A 21,627-nucleotide genomic window follows, 5' to 3' on the forward strand; every position below is an offset into this window, starting at 1 on the left:
CCAGGCCTGCAAACAAAATGCAGAGTTGTCCCCGCTCCCCACATTTACACTGAACACAGAGTTGACCCCTTCCCCCCACCCCCCCTGCAACCGCCCCCCCCCCATCTATACTCAGAATGCAGTGGTGACCCCTTCCCCCCTCCGTGGCGCCAGCTTCTCCTGGACGGGAAAGCAAAGGCACATGCATGCCACACGTTGTTCTGAAGATCGGGAACAGATGGGAAGATCGCGGCGGATGACATGGTAATCTATGCAGAGAGGTATTTTAAATATTCTAACCAGAGTCCCGTTGTAGAGCGCCGGAGGGGCCGCCATGGAACTTCCCCGCCACCAGGAAGTTCCCGGCAATCCCAGCGTCGGGTTCTGTGATGGCCGCTGCCGCTCCAATTCTCCGGCCCCCTCCTCCAACACGACACCCGACGTCGGGCTAAGAATAAAATCCATCCCTCTATGTGAGCCACGTTTATCCCTTGCTCAGCCTCTGTGTACTACCCTCTCTGTACCCAGGCTGAGATGGGTTAACTCAGCACAGACCAGGAATGAAACCTGGCTTGTTCTGCTCTATGTGGTTCAGTTAATACTACATGATGCATTTACCCACTAAACTGCTGGTGCAGTGAATGTATTGCAGGAAGAGGAGGAAGCCATTCAGCCTCTAGAGCTTTCTTAACCATTCAATTAGATCACGGCTGACCTTACCTCAACTCCATTTACCTGCCTTTGCTCAATAACATCTATTAACATTGATCAAATTGATCTGGCATCCATAGCCTTTTGGGGGTGAGAGAGTTACAGATTCACATCATCCTCCATGTGATGAAAGTGCTTCCTGATTTCATACATAACAGTATAACTTGTGTGAGTTGTGCTGCCAGAGCTATTTTCAGCATTGTTGTGTTAACCTAAATAACACTGCATTTTAGTAATGCAATATGAAAAGAACACTAATGCTGTATCAAAGATTCCTTTGTGCTCGTCCCTCCACAATCAGAGTTCTTTAACATGCTACAATAGTGTTGGCATGTCTTGTTACTTGACAACTGTGAAACATAATTCAGAAGGAGGCGGCAACCGCATGATCACCATCCATTATCACAGAATTGTAATGCACAGAAAGAGGCCATTCGGCTCGTCGAGTCTGCCCTAGCTCTTTCAAAGAGCTATCCAGTTAGTCCCCTTCTCTGCACTTTCCCCACATCCCTATTGTTTCTGCTCCAAGTAATTATCCAATTTCCTACCAGGCAGTTCATTCCAAATCCTAACCACTCTTTGCGTAAACAAACTTTTCCTCATGTTGTCTCTACTTCTTTTGCCAACTGCCTTAAAATCTGCATCCTCTTATTGACTTTTCAACCATTGGAAACAACTTCTCTTTACTCTATCTAAACCCTCATGATTTTAGACCATTGGGGACAACCTAAATTAGTATTAATGGAATTCTGTTCTGGGCTCCTCTCTCAGCATCACACCAGGTTGAAGAGGGGTGCTACAGATAGATCCAGGTTTGAGAGCTTTTTTAAAAATAGAAGTCACAGTTCCTTTTACACGGTTAATGCTCTGGCCCCTGCACAGTTAGTTAGCTGTAGCAGCAAACCTTTAACAAAACATGAAATAAAAGAAAAAATGTGTTACAGGAGAGGAGAAATACCTTGATTTTCTGCTTCACAAGATTGAAAGATTGTCACTTCGTTCACACAAGATATGCTATTATAAGCTGTCCTATGACACACAGTCACAATTTGGGATTTTTTACCTTTTTCCCATAGGTAGGATCTTGCACAAAAAGCTTAAGCTTTCAGGTTATAACGATGTCCAGAAGGATTTATGTACAGGAGCCAGGGCGGGTGAGGAAGGGGGTTAGATTTGTATTAAACTCAGACGTTACAGCTTGTGGAATGTTTCTGTTCACATGCCAGTTCAAACTGATCAAGGGTGCATTTACTTCCACTACCCGCCCCCAAATGAGGCAGAATAGCGCCACACACAATAAAAAAAAAAGAGAATGGTGAGGCCTACTGCTGCCTCAGTACCCAGACCTGAATTTCCCTCCCCTCACACCTGCCTAAAATGCCAGAAACGCTGCTGGGGGTGGGGAGGGGGTTTTGCCTCATCTTCTTCCCACATGTCCCCGTTCCTGTCCGTCACCAGGACCACCAGATCAATAGGCCTGAGGTAGTGGTATGGTCCCAAATGTAGAAAGAGGGGCGAGTGAAGGTGATCTGACCCTCCAAGCTAAGGCCTTTAGTTCAGTGGTTGATTCATCCTTTGATGCTCTGTGGCCCCTTTAACTCGTCTTTGGGACACTCCTGGCACAGTCACACTAGGGCAACACCTGTATTTTCCTGAGGACCACTGGTAGGCACTTGGCTGCTGGTTTGAATAACGCTGGAAGGCTGCTATTGACAGATGACGATTCCCAACCCAGGCAGCAGATGGAATGTTCCCTTCCAACGCTTTCATGGTGGGTTCAGGAAAACTCAGGCTGTTATGTCTCGATGGGTCCATTCAGTTTGACAAAAGCAGGAAATGGTTTACAGACCCAAAGGGAGAGGCAGTAACCAGTTTTTTGGACAGATGTACTGGTGAATCACTTAAAGAAACGAGAGGGAAAGCCCTGCAACTTCATGTGGGCAGAAGTAACAAAAAAAGATAACAAAGACAGACAGGAAGGTCAGACAGTCCAATAAGGCAGCCCACCCTAGCGAGGGAAAACTGTCTGAGCTTAAGCTCAGTTAGACCAGAAGGCTGAAGGTGGTGAGTTAATTTAGCACCAAAATGGGATTGTATGGTGTTGTTTATTATATTTTTCTCTCATACATAAGGATGGGTTTGAAGTGAGTTTCAAGTATAACTGTTAGTCTGGGCAGAAGCCAGGACTATTTCAAAGTCCTGAATCCATCCCCAGGGGTAACAGTAAATTGTTGGGATTTTGACCGGGGTGCCCCCACGCCCCCCCCCCCCCCGCCCTTAATTGGCATGGAAACAGGTTCCCTGTCCAATTAAGAGTAAGTGGGTGGATTCTCGAAGCTGGAGGGTCAATCAGAGGCCTTCCAGCTGAGTGGAGCAGCTGGCTGCAGTAAAGGGTAAGTAACTGAGAGGGTGCTTCAACATGAATGTGCCCTCTCACCAACTTTTTTAAAAATTTGAAAGCAAAATAGGAAAAGCAGCCAGGCCATAACTGTGTGGTGGAGGGGGATGGTTGGGAATCCTTCTACAGGGAGGCTTTAGACTGCACCCACACCGAGGCAGGCAGTGAGGGCCTGTAGGCCTGGCTGGAATGCTAGCACCCTGGGCTTAGCACTGGGTGTCTGCCCCCCCACCGCTGCGTTGGTAAAATCCCAATTGGCCTCCTTTATTGCTAACAAAGGTCTAATGAGCCTAACTGGCCTCTTGGGGTGGACAACCTTGCTGGGTCCCAAACCATCCTCCACCAAAATGGCCTGTGCCAAGAACGGTGTCAGGAAACTGGCACGACAGCCGGGCTGGCATTTTCGGGCCCTGCCCACCTCTGCTCCAGAGCTTGGCAGGGCACAAAAATCCTGCCCTCCGTGTGCATGTTTTCTGTCCACAGAATACTGCAGCTTAATGTTCTGTTCCTGTTTCACTAAAGATATCGCATGTCATAACAGTCAGTTCAGATCCTCAAAAGGGTGCTATTGTTATGCTTAGTCTTGGGTTATGCTACCATATAATTGACATTGGACGGTACAGGCACGCTCCTGAACATACGGTGCAGAGACCACTTATGGGAATAAAAATAGAATTGAATATACTCTTTCTAACACAGGGTGAGAGTACGACAGATCCTTTATAAAACAGAGTAGAAATATAATAAGTCCAGTATAAAATAAAATGAGAGTAGAACAGATCCTTAATAAAACATAGTGAGAGTAGGACAAATTCTTTATAAAAATAGAGTGAGGGTTTCATACAATGAGAGTTGGACAGGCTCGCCATTAAACGGAGGAAACATTTGATAGGTTATTTACAAAACGGAATGAGAATTAGACACACCCATTAAAAATCAGTGAGAGTTGGACAGGCCCATTATAAAGCAACGTGAACCAGCTAAAGTTAAACCCTTTGTTACACAAACTGAATCAGAAAGAGCAGAATGAGAGTTGGGCAGACCCCTTATAAAACAAAGCAAATCAGTGAGTGTTACGGGTTAATGTACAACCTTAATTGAAAACACATCAGAGTAACGCTATACGATCTGAAACCACAAACCAACATCTTCAAAAAGAACAAAGTTAATTTGTGTCTGCATTCTCTCTTCCTGTTTATCCAAACTTTATTTGATCATCTGTATTTACATGATTACAGAAAACAAAATTCTTTTGAGGTACAAACACTGAATGTGATCTTCCTGTGAAAATAAAAGATGTCCATAACGGCCTAGAAGCAAACATCAGCTGAATGAGCTCCTTTCTATCCATGTATAATGTGTAGGAAGGATCGGTTAAATCTGTGGTGACAATGTGATGATACATTCATTAGTCCCAAATTCTCACTGTCCCATTTTGCTAATTGGAGTGGCAAAAAAATGCAAATCTGACAATTTACCCAATGAGGATTTTTGTCAAGTTGCAATTCTACTTTCAAATATATTGCTATTTCCTAAGGATCAGAAAAAAAACTTTACTCCAAATAATTGTCCTTCATGCCTCCACATCCGATATATGAACATCTGTTGCTGTTGTGAAGCAGGAAATTTATTATGTAATTTGAGGCCAAAACTTTGGCTAAGTGCCTTTTGGAATGAATGCCTGAAGGACACAACCAACCCTGCTGATTTTCAGATCCCGATAGGCTGCTGGGATGTGAACTTAAGGTTGCTGCAGGACACATTCCAAAACAGCTCAAAGGAAAATTAGAATTAGTTCTGGCATCTCGTGTACCAGGGACTTCACTGTCCTAAAGACTGAGAAGGATTTTCTCCCTTTCCAAAAATACTCAGATTAGAAGCCCTTCCCTGTAGCTGCATCAAATCGACAACTCAACTGAGTGTGAAGCTTAAATCAGAACAAGCGACTTCAAACAGGGCTGACTGTATAAGCTGAACACATGCTTGCTTTAGAACTTGTTACTTTTTTTAAACCTTTGTCCTTGATCCTCATATACTTATCACGTATGATATTGAGTACTGAAGTATCAGCCTCTTGAAGTAGGTAATGTCAGTCTCAATGAAGCTTGTTCCTCTTAAGCTTCAAGATCCAATTGTTTTGCATGTACTTCCATTCAGAGGAGTTCCATTTACATGCGTCGAATTAGGAGCAGGAGTAGGCCATTCGGCTGTATTATTCTGAGGGTAGGTATCACCAACTGCTTGTTCACTGGGCAGAATCATTGCTGGTGCATCACATAATCCACAGTTAAATCAGAAATTTTCAACACCTATTCTCTACCTTACATCCTGTAAAAGTACATTTTGCAGAATGGCCAGCTCCAATATCTGTGAATTAATGTAAATGTAAAATGTTCCATTGCATAATGCACTTAAAAATTATAATCTCAATCAAATTTTTCCCATTCTACAATTGCCAAAACTTTGCATCTGGACCAATTCAAATGAACACATGTTACTCCAAATGTATGTAAATACAATCACACAGTTGGAAACTCTCTGAGCAGGTGCTTCTTCAGGCAATATATTCTTCTCTGGAGGCCGTTTAGTCTTTATGGAATCCATCATCATCGATCTCCCACATGCAGTTATTATTTTAGCCTTCAACAGACCAACTGTAGACTCTGCCCCATGAATCACCAACAAATAGTTTAGCATGATTCCTGTAACGAAAAAGCCAGAGACTTTTCACAATTTCTGAACTCATCAAGGTGAATGATGGCAGTACAGCACAAAGTATCTCTTTTATTTTCACTTGAAGCACCAATATGTAGGTCAGGATTTGGAAGATACTGATATGAGATCTACTTTATTAGCTAAACAGTAATCCCCATGGAAGCATCCTTTATTCTGCCGGTATATTTAAATCTCAGCTACTTTCCATTTAGATCTTCCGTTTTATACTGTCTCCACAGCAGAGCTTTTCAAAATAAGAAGCATATTTAGGACAGCATCATTCACTGGGAAACTGTAGTGAGATGAGAAGAACTCATCCATCACTTGTGACCTTTAACAGATGCCATGAAGAAAAGATCATACTGCACATTAATTCAAGAACCATGTGTAAAACAGAAAACTGTCTTTCTAATGCAAAATCCTACTCAGCTGTCCAACCATTATCTTCTAAAGCTCTCTGTCTCCCCTGGTGGTTGCTTGGTGGGTGCTGAGCCCTATGAGCCAGTGATATCCTAGTCTGCGCTGAGCTAATTGATTTCAGGTCGGCCAATGGAAAGGATGCTGCAATTGGCCTCAGTACTATAATGTAGTGTAGTGGTGACCTCAGCTTTAAGAAACCGTACTTTTGAGAGACCAGGCCACTGATGCAATTGGTGACATCATCAGACATGTATAAGGAGGAGACACCTTTTTGAGAGACACAATTAACACATAGCTTGCAGAGAACAGACACACACACCAGCGAGGATATCATGCAATGCAGATAAGTAAGGTAATAAAGAGTGTTTGTGTTGAATCCAAATATAAATCCCACGGTTATCATTTAATGAAAACTTAAGAATGCAACACAACACTACAAATACCCCAGGAGGAAGGAGGAGAGAAAAAAATCAGCTAAGGTTCCTTGCTCCTGATTGTTTTCTGATCATCCTGGAATGCAGGATGAGGACAGGATCAGACGATGCCACTTCCGCAATAGTCAAGCAGCTCTAGACACTCTTTTGAAGAACAGCCATTTGGTGTGAAGATCAGGCAGCGCGTGGAATCATCCTGTGATGTGGGCCTTGCCTTCAGATCCTTGGAAACTACAGGACCAACAAAGACTTTACTATGCCTGTGGATCGCTCCAGAAATAAATACCTCTCCATCACCTATTCTTTCAAAATCTGTGCAGCTCTCTCTTTAAATTCTCCACACCATCTGCCTCCAGACGTTCCCAGCCGTTCATCACCCGCTTTGTCAAGCTGTTAATTTTAAGCTGTCAGTGTATCTTCCTTCTTCAGCTCTTGACCCTATGCTTCTAAGAAGGGAGGGAATTGGAGGGACTTAAAAAGAAATTAACCACACCCTGCAGAAAATGGTGTGCAGCATGTTCAATTCTCGACTTCAATATCTTTGATTACGCAAACCAATTGAATAAACACCAATTAGAGAATTCTGAACAATCAAAGTTATGCTTCACTTGGAAGTAAATTAGACTAGTTCTCCTCTTCCAAGCAGCTTTCAAACCTTTTGCATTCATTGTAAACAGGACCAAGAATGCAGAACTGAGAGAAACTGTGCTCAGTCCTGGAGGGTGCTGTATAATTGTGATCTATGGCTTGGATGTGCGCCCTCTGCCGAGCTCACTCTGAGCATTAGAAGAACAAGCATGCTACCTGGAGATGGCCAGTGCTGTGACTGCAGGATTCGTCTTGCTCTGTTTCCTTGAGAGTGCATTGTTTCTGCTCAGCTCTTGACAAAGTACAAGATGTCGTTCCCATCTGTAACCTGCGGTGGAGGAGTATTAAAAGCCACAGTCATTACTTCAGGGAAATATGCCAGTCAAGTAGATGTTTTTTAATGGCAACCAGGTAGCACTCACAGTAAACAACCAGGGTTAATCGCTGCCTGTCCGGTAATGTAAGGGGATGTCCCAATTTAATTAAATTTTAATTGTGATGTTCAGCAAAACTGAGCTCTAATCAGGAATTCAGATTTGTGCATTATTAAATGCCTTCTAACTTGCACAGTTAGGTCAGCAGTGACTTATCCTTGGTTGAATGTGCCCGATATTTCTGTGCTAGTGATCTCCATAGCTAAGCAAACAAAAGCATTCAGTTAAATCAAAACAGCCAGAGCAGCTATTTTCCTGTTTTGAGCTCTTAACTCTGCTAGAAGGTATGCAATGATAAATTGGAACCATAATTACCAACAACAATAGGGAAATTACTAGTTAATTCCCAGCCACACACCATTGCATAAGGTATTTAAAGTCTATAATTACCACTTATTTTCTGTTTGTAAATGTAAAAACAAGGTTTGCAGACATGGTGATGCAATGAGATGGTCAGCATGCAAAAAGTCATTGTTTTTAACCAGTAGGCCTGGATTGTGACATTAAATTTCATATTTCTCTAGAAATTTTCCCCATTTTTTCACCTTCTCTCCTCTCCAACATGCACCGTTCCCCAGCCAACAGGACGGCTGGACAATCTCTCACAGGCCTCTGCCAATGCTATTCCTTTAGAGGATCTTGGGAGGTCTCTTACTGTCTGGCATTGCCTCCTCCTCTACAGAGAAGTGTCTGGTCCCCACTTTGTGCCCTTGGCTGAGGATACCCAAGAGCATGTCCAGTTTGGGAAATCTGCAACAGTGCACTGCCCCATGGCCTGGTCTGTTGATAACAGATTTTAAGGGAATCGGAACCAGACTCTTCTGATGGCATAGTAAGCATGTGGTTCACAGTTTGATTCCCAGACTGACATTGATGTAGCTGATTTCAGTTTGGGCAGCAGTAGACGACAGGCCTCAGTGCCTTGGGTTAAGGAAAGGGAAAAATGAATCAGAGTCAGTGTTCCCACTCCTGCTCATTATCCCAGTGGTTTCTTGAGTGTTTTTGGGTACGAAGGGGACTAAGGGATATGGGAAGTGTGGGAAGTCGGAGTTGAGGGAGATCAGCCATGATCTTGTGGAATGGTGGAGCCAAAGGCCAAATAGTCGACTCCTGCTCCTATTTCTTATGTTCCGACATTAAGTGAGAACAGAGTCAGCTTAGATTCCAATGCCCTTTGCAGTTGGCAGTCTGCTGATACTCCCTATCTAGTCTTACCCATGTAAAATGGTCAGGGAGAACTAGCACTGGAGGGCTATTGCAAGATGTGGAAAGATACCCGAGCAAATATTGCTTTCTTCCAAAAAGGAGATAAGACGCTGAAATATGGGGGTCAGGTTTAGAAGAATGTGTGTCAAACATTCCTCAATACGGTGCTTTGAGAGTGCCAGTCGCTATTGGTACCTGGATACTGTAGGTGTGATGGGCAGCATATAGAAACTGGCCAGCCAAATCTAAGCCTCTCTAAAGCTTGTGCCAACTTCCTCAATGGATGTCATTTCATTCAGGAAGAAACAGGAGGGCTGAATTTTCCCACCTTAGTTTCTTTCTGGTCAAAGGGACCACTTTCGGGCTGTAGACCCAATCACCGCAGTAACGGGAATGCCGGTACAATCTTCCCGCAGAGGTCCAATTAAGAACCCGCTTCCGGGATCGCCATCCAATTATGGAATTTGAGGAGGCAGGAGGGTGAATCAACAACATGAACTAAAGGACGGCTGGCAGCCTTCACTGTGGCTGCACTGAGAGTGCTGCTGAGATGAATGGCACTAAAGGAGGAGGGACGAGATGGAAGTGAGAGAAGGCTGAGGAGCCAGCAGCCATCTCTGCACCCCAAGCACTGTCAGTGACAGCAGTCTCCAGGAGTTACTCTTGCAAAAGCAAGCTGCTGCCTGTGGATGACTTCAGGCTTGCCGATTTGCACTTTTGATGTCCACATTATATGTTATTTTCAGGCCATTCTGATCTCCCGCTGTGCACGCGCCCCCCTGTGAGTTGACGAGCTGCAGACACTGCGTGGGTCTTGTGCACCGCTGGTGAAATACAATTTCCCTGGCAAAATGGCTGCTCAGTGTTTCCAAACAAGCTCAATTGACTGCTCGCCACAGCGGGGTGGGTTGCCAGCCGCGCACACAAGCTGCCTCCGAGAAAAGCAGACGGGAACACATTGGCATTCCTGTCCGACGGCATTTTTCTAATTTTCCCGCCCCCGGCCTCTAAACTTGCCTCTAAGGCCCTGGGAAAACTCCCCCCCAGGAATGCCAAAACAGTTCCTAAAGGTTTAATGCAGATCTGCTGGGGTGTTCAGAATAACTATATGACTCCTTATGTATGAAGTGATCAAGGTTTACTCCTCAGGAAGGAAACTCAAGAGTAGAAAGTATTGTTGGGGGTTATTGGTAAACAAGAAGAATTAATTTAGATCACACTCCTTCATCTGTTATTTGAATGGAAGTATTACACATTTAAAATAAAATGGATTAATACCTCAATTAAAAAGGGGCCAGAGAAATATTGAGTCATTTAAGTTTTTTCTTAATTCGTTCATGGGATGTGGGTGTCACTGGCCAGTCCAGCATTCATTGCCCATCCCTAATTGTCTTTGAGAAGATGGTGGTGAGCTGCCTTCTTGAATCGCTGCAGTCCATATGGTGTAGGTACACACACAGTGCTGTTAGGAAGGGAGTTCCAGGATTTTGACCCAGTGACAGTGAAGGAGCGGCAATATAGTTCTGATCAATGGTGGCCCCCAGGATGTTGATAGTGGAGGATTCAGCGATGGTAATGCCATTGAACATCAGGGGGGATGGTTAGATTCTCTCTTGTTTGAGATGGTCATTATCTGACATTTATGCGGCACGAATGTAACTTGCCACTTATCAACCCAAGACTGGATGTTGTCCAGCTTTTGCTGCATATGGACATGGACTGCTTCAGTAACTGAGGTGTCATGAATGGTGCTGAACACTGTGCAATCAGCGAGCATTCCCACTTCTGACCTTATGATTGAAGGAAGGTCATTGATGAAGCAGCTGAAGATGGTTGGGCCTCGGACACTACCCTACGGAACTCCTTCAGTGATGTCCTGCGACTGAGATGATTGGCCTCCAACAACCACAACCATCTTCCTTTGTGCTAGGTATGACTCTAACCAGCGGAGCGTTTTCCCCCTGATTCCCATTGACTCCAGTTTTGCTAGGGCTCCTTAATGCCATACTCAGCCAATTGCTCAGTTTTGAGAACATAGAGGTTTCTAGACGATAAAAGACCAAGGTTCATCCTGTTTGTTTTCTACATCCTGGTAATTGCATGATACAATGATAATGGAGTTGTTGACTATTCATAGTGATCAATTAGTCTAGAATAGACCCAGACTTGATGCGAGGAAACCCCAGTGGTGGAGAGCTTTGGGAACCACAGGTCTAAAGTCAAATTTGCATTTGAATGAATCAATATTATTGGCTCTCTCCGTTTCCGAAGGGAGCCCATTCCATAGACTGACCACTCAGCCACTGAAAAGTTTAGTTTGGGATTTACCCCACTGCCTTCAAGTGCAGGCCACGCCCTCTAGTTCTGATTCTCTGGCCAAGGTGAAGCAGTTTGTCCTGCTCTGCATTATCTCGCTAGACCCACCATCACTGGGAGCAATATCTTCCCTTATATGATTGCTGCTTGCTGTGTCTCCATCAGAAGCAGATTTTAGAATCATTCTATTTACAGATGGTGCTCCCGGTAATCTGACGACAGGCAATATATCTTTAGCCTTTTTGCCAGTGAAGTTCTGTGCTGTTTGTACAATTTCTCAGCACATACTTCCGTTCAGTCACTTCTTGTTTATAATTGATGAATTTTCCTACAGTGCTCTTTCAATCGATCAACTAATGTTGTAACCTAAAATGTATACATCGATTTTTATGCTCTAATTTGCTATTTATTTTTGAAACACAGTTAACTTCCTCAGGACTGTTTGGTGGGATTTTCCAAGGCACCAAACTCCAGGCTCAAATGTAACTTGAGGTTTGGCTTGGGCTTCAGTAAGCATCGGTCTCTTTTTGCCACCATTCCTCCCAGCCTCAATTACATGTGCGTGAGAGCCGAGATTGTGAATAACAGCAGGCTATGCTACTGCAGAGTGCATCACAGCTGAGGCAGATCCAATCTTCACCCAACATTCACACCCCAATACTTTCCAGGCAATGGGAGGTCATTTGGGGCTTAGTGTGGGGAGAGACACTCAATTGTGATCAGACGTGAAACTGGCTGATTTTGGTCTCCTTAACTTAAAGACATTGCCGTTCCTAACTGAGACCAGCATTTACCAGGGACTGAACCTGGTATCTTCTGGTCCAAATGTGCCACATCACATGATGTAGTATGCCACTTATTAAAAAATTCTTTCATTGGATGCGAACGTCACTGGCTAGGCCAGCATTTATTACCCATCCCTAATTGCCCTTGAGAAGGTGGTGGTGAGCCGCCTTCTTGAATTGCTACAGTCCATGTGGGGTAGATATACCCACAGTGCTGTTAGGAAGGGAGTTCCAGGATTTTAACCCAGTGACAGTGAAGGAACAGTGATACAATTCCAAGTCAGGATGGTGTGTGTGGCTTGGAGGGGAACTTGCAGGTGGTGGTGTTCTTCCAGGTGGTAGAGGTCACGGGTTTGGAAGTTGCTGTCGAAGGAAGCTTGGTGAGGGAGCACAAATTAACTTTTCTATTCTTTGTTCCCAATTACAAGATGGGAAGTTGGAGCTGATTGAGGTTTCTGCAGGAATAGTGATGGTCTAAATTGACATTCACAATTTAAATGACAAGCTCTCTATTCATTCTCATGGGTGCTTTATTTAATTGGTCTTTAGATTTTTCCTGATTCCCATCTCTCTACATGTCCTTGTTCATTTGGAAAGCTGGGATGTTCTAGTCTGGAGGACTGCTTTAATGAGGACTACAGGTCCCAGACAGGTCGCACTGCTCCCTTTGAGGTGCAGCTTCTCTTGCTCTTTCTCACAGCCCAATGAAAAGCGGACTATACATCAGTCAAGACCCAAACCTGATACTTCTGGATCTACTGCTACGATTACCAAGACTTCTTCAAGCCAGCTAAGCAATTGGGCACATACATTTCTCCGCATTGCACATATTTTGCAAGTACTAGCATGTGGAAATGAGGCAGGGTCCTGTTTTGCCAAGTCTCTTCTGCCATTTTGCTATCCCTGGCTTTTCAGCCCTTCTCTAACTGGGGAGAGCAGGACCTGCGCCTGTGAGAAGTCTAGACCAAGTACTGGAATGTTAGTGAGGCTGAAGACAATGTTCTTGGCTCTACTGCCTCATTCTCTGTCCACTACCACCTTTGGGTGCCCATTTCCGGTCACAGCCCAGGAAGCTGGCAGTGGAGCTTGGGCTAGGATCCCACTCAGAATGGAGGATTCAGCAGAACCAACAACAGTAACTTGTATTTATATAGCTCCTTTAATGTAGTAAAATATCCCCAGTTGTTTCACAGGAGTATAATCAAACAAAAATTGGCACAGAGCCAAATAAGACATTAGGACAGGTATCTTAACACCTGACCAAAGAGGTATGTTTTCATCAAGGTCTTAAGGGAGGAGAGGGAGGTGGAGGGTTAGGGAGAGAATTCCAGTGCTTGGGGCCTAGATGGCTGAAGGCACAGCCGGCAATAGTGGTACAAAGGCACAAAGCACCCTTTTGGCAAGACCGTGGCAACCTTTTTCAGGAACTCAGGTGATCTTTGGGGCAGCCAGGAGGCCTTGAGGGCAGCAGCCAGGCCTGCAACTGTGCTCGTGGTCCCACCCCAAACTCCTGGCATAAGGCCAAGCATGAGGAGAATCTGTGTCAGAGATCACCCAGGCCTTGCTAATGGTCAGGTCCATCAGATTTAGGCACATAGCAGGCAAAGAGAGAGGAACAATACCAGGGCAAGAAATTTCCACCAGCATTAAATTTTATATAAATGGGACGACAAAAAAAACCGACTACTTGGAAACGCTGGAGATGGAGCACACGATATTTGGCAGTATGCTTGAGGCATTCCGTGACTGGTGGGCACCGCAGGGACTGCAGTGTATCCTGGATACTAACAATATTATTATAGGTTTACAGTTTTCCTTTGTTTTTGGCTTGTAGTTTAGTTCCTTATTAATTGTTCCCCTCTTTTAGCTTATGTTGATGACACGGAGCCAGCATCACAGACAGTGTTAAGCTGTTCGACATAGCAGGTATCACAATCTCCATTCAGAGAGCAGCAAAGGACACTCAGTACTTGAAGAAGTCTGTGGCAAGAAAGTGTACCATGCAAACCATTGATTTATCTGCAAGCACTCCACTCTGGTGTTAACCAGAGGCACTTGCACGGAAGGATAAGCTACTCTGATGCTTTCTAACCATTCTGCCTCTGTGATGCGAATATTATTTAAGCATTACCATTCTTTTCTGAGGCTTGTTCTTCATCGTTCTTACTGACTTGTACCCTTCTATACTCTGTCTTCCACAACTGTAAGTAGACAAAAAACAGAATTTTTCAACCTTCTCACGATTTGCAAATAAACAAACAACCCTGCACCAGATAAGCACAAAAGTAAGCAGCAGTTGGTTTTATGCTGTCATGCAGCAACTGCTATAAAGAATTCAGGAGAAATTTCTTTACCCAGAGAGTGGTGAGAATGTGGAACTTGCTACCACATGCAGTGCTCGAGTCAAATAACAGAAGCTAGATAAGTATATGAGGGAGAAAGGAATAGAAGGATCTCCTGATGGAGTTAGATAAAGTAGGGTGGGAGGAGTCTCGTGTGGAGCATAAGTACCAGCAAAGATCAGTTGGGCCGAATGGCCTGTTGCTGTGCTGTAATTTCTATGTAAAAAATTTTAAAAACTAGTTGGAGGGATAAGGCCGATGAACGAACGAAGGTCAAAAAGAAGAGGGGAATAAGCTAAACCACAAAGCGGTGATCGGCATATTCTTGGGTTTTACAAGTCTGAGGATTGTAGAAGAACAGGCTGATGAGGTAAGGAGTTCCATGGTTTTTGAGATCTCCAGAAAGACAGGGGACAGAGCATCAGAGCTACATTTTAAGACAGTGAGGATTGAGAGGAGAGAAAAAAATGTGCATCACATGGTTCTCATTCACCTCTTCAACATCTAAGGCTGAAGGAATGTGCCTGCCATCTTAAACCTGTTCAATAAGGAGCTCCATATTAAAGTAAAATTCCAGATGGGCACAACTCAAGTGGAAGATTCAGAGAAGTAAAAAAGAGTTCTACAAAGACACGCCAGCTGTCCGAGTCGGCCAGTTAACTCTTCAATGTATGGACGTTTTAAAATACATAAAGTGCTAAATTGGAGTAAAGCAATTGTAAGGAAGTCTAATAAAATCTGTGCTTCAGGTTGTGCTGTGTTCTCTGGGTAAGGTAAAACCATTCCAAATATTGTTCATTAAAGGATTATGAGAAACAAAATCCATTATCTATTTGTCAAACATAATAGCAATATAACATGTTTCAAGTTTTGTTCTTATCATTTAAATTTTACAAATGAGGAAGATAAATACAAAGTAGGAAGATAGCTACGGGCTGTGTATGGGTCGCAGGATGTCTGTTCAATGTAAATTGCCCTTTTTTTAGGAAAGGAGAATGTGTTCTGAATGAAGATAGAAACTCTAGAGGAAGGTTAACAATTAGAGCAGACGTTTGCAACCTCAAATGGTCTGTGTAACATAGTGCTGAGGAACCCTGAATGATTTTCCCCCCTTCCCCCTGCCCAGGCCCCATTGTCCAACTGCTATTCTGGCTCAGCACAGACCAGGTAGAAGCTTCCTGGTCTGTAGGAATCAGTACCACTCTAAGGGCTGCATTAACCCGATACTGAGCTTTGAGTGAGAGGGATGAAGATTGGCAATGGAGATACCTGTACCTGACCCTCCAGCTGGAATTTTGCACTTCAACATTCCAGACTTACACTAGGAGTGCTTATTGTGAAATTCTTCACCCCCACGTCTTGATTTTATGGCACAGCTAAATTCTTATACGTGAAAGGGCAGCAATTGGACATTTGGGGCGTGGGCAGGACTGGGAGGGAAAATCAGCCAGGGCCCTCAATCCCGACCCATATCTAGCACCCCCTGCGGCAGTGTAAGTGTGTGGGGCCATTAAGTGGGGACAGGGTCCTTGCTTGTCAGTGATGCTTCCCATGACTGAATTGGCTGTCGGCACTCACACACGGTGACTTGGGCAGGGAACTAGAGGTCCACCAGAAAATAAAACAGGATGGGTCAATGTCTTTAGGGTGGGAGAGGAGGAAAGGGGGAAGCTACGGGCACAGGACTCTGGCTTATTTGACCCGCAACACTAGGTTAATGTAGCCCAAAAGGTGCCAGCGCTTTACCTGCTGTTGGTGACACTTACTCGTACAACACCGTCAGCACACCCTGTCACGACAACATTGCGAGAGTCCCATTCGTGCACCTCCGTGAAGCAGCAGCACAGAATCTCCTCTGTCAGTTCTGAGGATGTGTTGATGCTTGCTATCGGCTGCCCGTTGATTGTCCACAGGTACAGGTATGTCCCAGCACAGGAGGCGATGTCACCCTGGAGTAATAAAACAGTGATTGGCGAGCTCACTAAACACCACTGGACTGTACATTCAGACCTGCAGTGTATTACAGGGTGCAGGAGCATTCTTGACTTCCAGTTCCCCTGCCCGTCCATTCTGATGGTGTGACTCTTGCTGGAGTACAGCTCCAGGGCATCGGCAGTCCTCCCAGGCTCCAGCATCCCACCAAAACTTTGGCCAAATGACTGCTCTTCAAGCAGAAACACTAATAGTGAATGCTAGCAGCTTGTTCGACCATGGGGTGTGAGCAAAGACGGTTCTTGTCCTTAACTGACATCCACTTTCCAACAAGGGAAGGGTAAGGATAGAGGTGTTCAAAATTGAGAGATTTTGGTGGGGTAAGTAAGGAGTAACTTTTAAAAAAAAAGACTTGCATTTCTGTAGTGCCTTTCATGACCACTGGACGTTTCAAAGCACTTTACAGGAAATGCAGCAGCCAGTATGCGCACAGCAAGCTCTCACAAACAGCAATGTGATAATGACCAGATAATCTGTTTTTGTGATGTTGATTGAGGGATAAATATTGGGCAGGACACCAGGGATAACTCCCCTGCTCTTCTTTGAAATAGGGCCATGAGATCTTTTGCATCTACCCGATCAAGTAGGCAGGGCCTTGATTTAACATCTCATCCGAAAGACCCCACCTCTGGCAATGCAGTGGTTCCCTCAGAATGGCACTGGAGTGTCCGCCTTGAGTGAGACTCAAACTCAGAACCTTGCAACTCAAAGGAAAGAGGGCTACCAACTGGGCCATAGTTTACAAAGCGAGTTGTTGTGATCTTGAAAGCACTGACTGAAAGGGAAGTAGATTCAATAGTAACTTTCGAAAGGGAACTGGAAAAACATTTGAAAAGGAAATATTTGCAGGGTGATGGGGAAAGAGTGGGGGTCAGTGCAAATTATTGGCTAGCTCCTTCCAAGAGTGGGCACAGGCACAATGGCCACCCTCTGTGCTGTAAGACACTATGGAGGCAAATTTCACCAAACCTGTTGGGTGGGAAACTCACGAGATCAGTTGAAACAGTTGATTTTACCCTGCACATCACTCAGCGACTTCAATGTAGAGTAAAAATCGGGTGGGGTATAAAAACCAACGTTGCACCCAAACCTGCTGGTTTCGCAACTGGTGGGATAGTTTAAAATTGCTCCCATTGGGCAGGGCGTAAAATCAGTGTTCCACCTGATGCCGTGGGTTCCCAGCTGAGTTAGGTTAAAATTGTCCTCTGTGATTCTATAATGAGGAGGGGAAATTCTTCCTTAGACCTGAGGAAATTTGTGGTCCCTCTGCTGTCTCACTGAGATTAACTTACTCAGCTTCGACTGAAGTGTAGCGAGTGTCTGCAACTTTTATACCTCAGTTGGTGTTACTTTCACAGTTATTTACTCGGGACGTATTGTCACCTCCCTGCTCTGCATATCACACTAAAATTATGAGCAAAACAGCATCAATCACAGAACAAAAGCCCCATCCCTTCAGGAATGCAATATCCATGTTGCTGAAAAAGAGACATGCTGTAATTCTTAGCCTGTATTTGCAAAACTCAAAACACAATGTCTAACATTTGATGTGATTCTGTGATTGGACATCACTTACTCAACAATCCTGAGCATGCTAAGAATTACACTAACAAACAATATGAGATCAGTCGTGCTTGCAATGCGACTCACTTACATTTGCTAGTAGCTACATATATTCATACACAAGGACCTGTCCTCTGCAGGCAAATGGAAACATGTCCAGGCATTGCGCCTTTTTTGAATTAAACAAAAGTGTGAAGGATAATAAAAACTCAGCAGGTATTGCAGCATCTGTGGAGAGAGAAACAGAGTTAACGTTTCAGGTCTGTGACCTTTCAACAGGTCACAGACCCGAAACGCTAACTCTGTTTCTCTCTGCACAGATGCTACCTGACCTGCTGAGTATTTCCAGCACTTTCTGTTTTTATTTCAGATTTTCAGATCCGCAGTATTTTGCTTTTATTTTCATGGAGGAAAATAGTTCCCAGGTGCATCCTCCAGGGCAACGCCTCAACGAATCAGAGTCGACTTGATAATCAATCAGCACCCTTTTCTCATGCAGTATAAATTGTTGCTCCCTTTGAAATTTGGCATTCTTGTAACTGTCCCGATGAGCGCAAGACGAAAAGCTTTGACAGCGTCGCCTTTTTCAGCAATACTCAAGTTCTGTACTACCAAGCGACTGTGAATATCCATGTTATTCCTCAAACAAAAAAGAATGGAATAATACCAGCTTTTATCAACTAGTTCGTATTATAGGAGTGAATCACAAACAATCTTTATGCACTGGATGATTAGAATGTTCCACCACAATCCTTTGTTGAGAAAGAGAAATAGTAATGCGATATGGAATGAGGAGAGAGTTGGATTGGACTAACTAGCTCATTTGCAGGAGAGTTGACACGTCAAATTCCCTGTAACATGCTGGTTATTCAGCTTTTGCCCACCCAAGGTGGTGGGGCAATTGGTGGATTTTCCAGGGGAGGGTTCCCAGTGGAATTGCTGCCTCAGCTGGGGAACCCTCCAATGGGGAGGAGGCTGTGGGGAAGAAGGGCTGCTGGTGTAGGAATAGGATTCTTGAAGAAGCTTAAAAAGGGCCAACCTGCCATGCAGAAAACAAATTCAGAGTTCCCAGCAATGTGGCAGAACCTGTTTATATAGAAGAGTTCAACGATCGGCTTATCAGTCGATGAAAGTGACTGCCTTGACCCTGTAATATTTAAAACCTCTCTGCATGGCCCTGGCAACACTGGATGTCAAGATAATGTTGGTGTGGCTAGCATTTAGCGTTGCTATGGCACTGTTGAGGGAAAATGTGATGCATGATGCCACATAATCTTATTTCCTAATTCAAATGCTCCTGTCTGTCTTTGGGCAATTTTCTCCAAAATATAGGAACAGGAGTAGGCCATTCAGCCCCTCCATCCTGTTCTGCCATTCAATTAGATCACGGCTGATCAGTATCTTAACTCCATCTACTTGCCTTGGTTCCGTCGTCTTTAATACCCTGATCTTACAAATCTTCAATTTTGAATTGACCCCCAATCTCAACAGCTTTTTGGGGGAGAAAGTTCCAGATTTTCACTCTTCTTTGTGTGAAGAAGTGCTTCCTGATCTCACCCCTGAATAGCCGAGCTCTAATTTTAAGGATATGCCCCCTTATTCCGGACGCCCCCACCAGACGAAACACTTTCTCTCTCTATACCCGATCAACTTCTTAAGTCATCTTGAACATTTCAGTTAGGTCACCCCTTAAACCTCTTTATTCAAGGGAATACAAGCTGAGTTTATGCAACCTGTCCTCATGTTGTAACTCTTCTAGCCCCTAAAAATCATGTCCACTGACTTAAACTGCATTTCAACTGGCGGAACTATCAATATGTTTGCTGCAACTGCCACATGTATTTATATCGCATTTTAAACATAATACATCCCAAAATGTTATCAGGAGCATTATCAAGCAAAATATGAGACCACGCGCATAAGGCAATATCAAGGCAGATGGCCAAAAGCCTGGTCAAAGAGGTAGGTTTGACCTCTTTGTAGGGTAGGAACTCCAAAGTTTAGGGCCCAGGCAGCTGAAGGCATGGCCACCAATGGTGGAACCATTAAAGGCAAGGATGTTCAAGAGGCCAGAAATCACCTGCAGGGTTGGGTGGGGGAGGGGTGGAGAGGGGTCTGGGTGCAGGCTGGTAAATATTCAGAGTCACCAAATGTTGACCTTTTGCATGCAATAAACCAAAGCTTTGGGTACATTGAAGGGAAGTACAATCCAAACAGCAGAAGAAACAACTTTTTTTTTCTTCTAAATATATCAACACTTGTAAATCCACAAGAAATTCAGGGGAGACTTAATTACACAGAGAGTGGTTGAAGCAAATAGCACAGATGTATTTAAGGGGAAGTGAAATGAACATGTAATGGAGGAAGCAATAGAGGAATAGGCTGATAGGGTTAGATGAAGAGGGGTGGGGGGAGGCTCATGTGGCGCTAAACACCAGCAGAGACCAGTTGGGCTAAAAATATCCACAACACAGAAACAGATAAATGTAATTCCATGTAATAAATGGACTACAATAAGAAAAGTAAAGCACAAGATTTCTATCCTTGGTTGGGTAATAGAGGTTCCAATGTGCTTGTTGCAAAGTCTCATTATGTAAAACTGGATCTGAAACCAACTGTAAGTCTTGAAAGTTCTGCAAGTGAGTGATGCTAATCCCAGGGTAATGGACAGCCATGCCACTTGTCCTCATTTTTGCAGCCATGATGCTTTTGCTAGAAGCTAAAAATTGTGAGAGGATGGTAAACCGCTGTCACCTAAAGCCCCTTGCACTTTGGTTTCTTCTAAGGTTTTTGAAATGTTTTCTATTTCTGTGTCAAACTTGCATGCTCGCAAACTGTAAATTCTCAATGTTCCTTAAAAACATTGTCCTGGCACTATCAGGGTGGTCATTGGACACCAGATTTAATTTTGGACTTTGATTTGGCCCTCTAAACTACTTAAAAACCATTTGGGACTGGGGAAGATAAGCCCATAATATGGGACAAATAGCTGCAGTGTCTGCTAAATAACCACAAGTTGGAATAACTACCCACAACATCGGATCAAATTACAATGAGGTAACTATAATGAGGGACAGATGTCACCCGTGATGTGTAATTTTTGCACTCCTGATTCTAATTTTAAAGATGCATGGCTCCCGTGTCATAAATAAAAACAGACAATGCTGGAAATACTCAGAAGTCTGGCAGCATCGGTGGCAAGAGGAACAGTTAACGTTTCAGGTCTGCGACCTCTCATTAGCTCCCACATCAGCTGTGGCTCGGTTGGTCGCACTCTCACCTCTGAGTCAGAAGGTTGTGGGTTTAAGTCCCACTCCAGAGATTTGAGCACAGGATCTAGGCTCTCACTCAGTGTTGAAATGTTGGGAGTGCTGCCTTTTAGATCAGACATTAAACTGAGACCCCACTTGCCTTCTCAGATGGACTTAAAAGAGCCCATACCTTTATTTTGAAGAAAAGCAGGGGAGTTCTCTCCAGTGTCCTGGCCAATATTTATCCCTCAATTAACATCACAGAAACAGATCATCTGGTCATGATCACATTGCCAATTGCAGGATTCTGCGGCGTGCAAATTGCCTGCTGCGTGTCCTACATTACAACTGTGAGTACAGTTCAATAGGTACCTCATGGGCTATAAAGTGCTTTGGGATGTCTTGAGGTCATGAAAGGTGCTATATAAAGGCACGTTGTGTTTTTTTCAAAACTATCCTCTATAATAAAGAACTCCTAACTAACGTGTACTGA

The 21,627-nt window shown here is 44.1% G+C and overlaps 1 protein-coding gene across 3 annotated transcripts in view; it reads right to left on the reverse strand.

Annotated features, from left to right (window-relative positions):
• Nucleotides 1-4,941: 4,941 nt before the first annotated feature.
• The window catches only part of wdfy4 (WDFY family member 4), a 235,402-nt gene continuing 218,716 nt past the window's right edge, over nt 4,942-21,627 (reverse strand). For 2 of the 3 annotated variants that reach the window (XM_068020681.1, XM_068020680.1), the window contains exons 59-62: nt 16,095-16,277; nt 14,118-14,187; nt 7,462-7,573; nt 4,942-5,790 (exon numbers count right to left, since the gene is read on the reverse strand). In XM_068020681.1, coding sequence (XP_067876782.1) covers nt 5,724-5,790; nt 7,462-7,573; nt 14,118-14,187; nt 16,095-16,277 — 432 coding nt within the window. In that variant the 3' untranslated portion in view covers nt 4,942-5,723. Of the gene's footprint in view, nt 5,791-5,827; nt 7,104-7,461; nt 7,574-14,117; nt 14,188-16,094; nt 16,278-21,627 lie in introns of those variants that run through there. The other variant, XM_068020682.1, reaches the window with a different exon arrangement.

Source organism: Heterodontus francisci, chromosome 42, assembly GCF_036365525.1.
Source record: "Heterodontus francisci isolate sHetFra1 chromosome 42, sHetFra1.hap1, whole genome shotgun sequence".
Taxonomy (NCBI): domain Eukaryota; kingdom Metazoa; phylum Chordata; class Chondrichthyes; order Heterodontiformes; family Heterodontidae; genus Heterodontus; species Heterodontus francisci.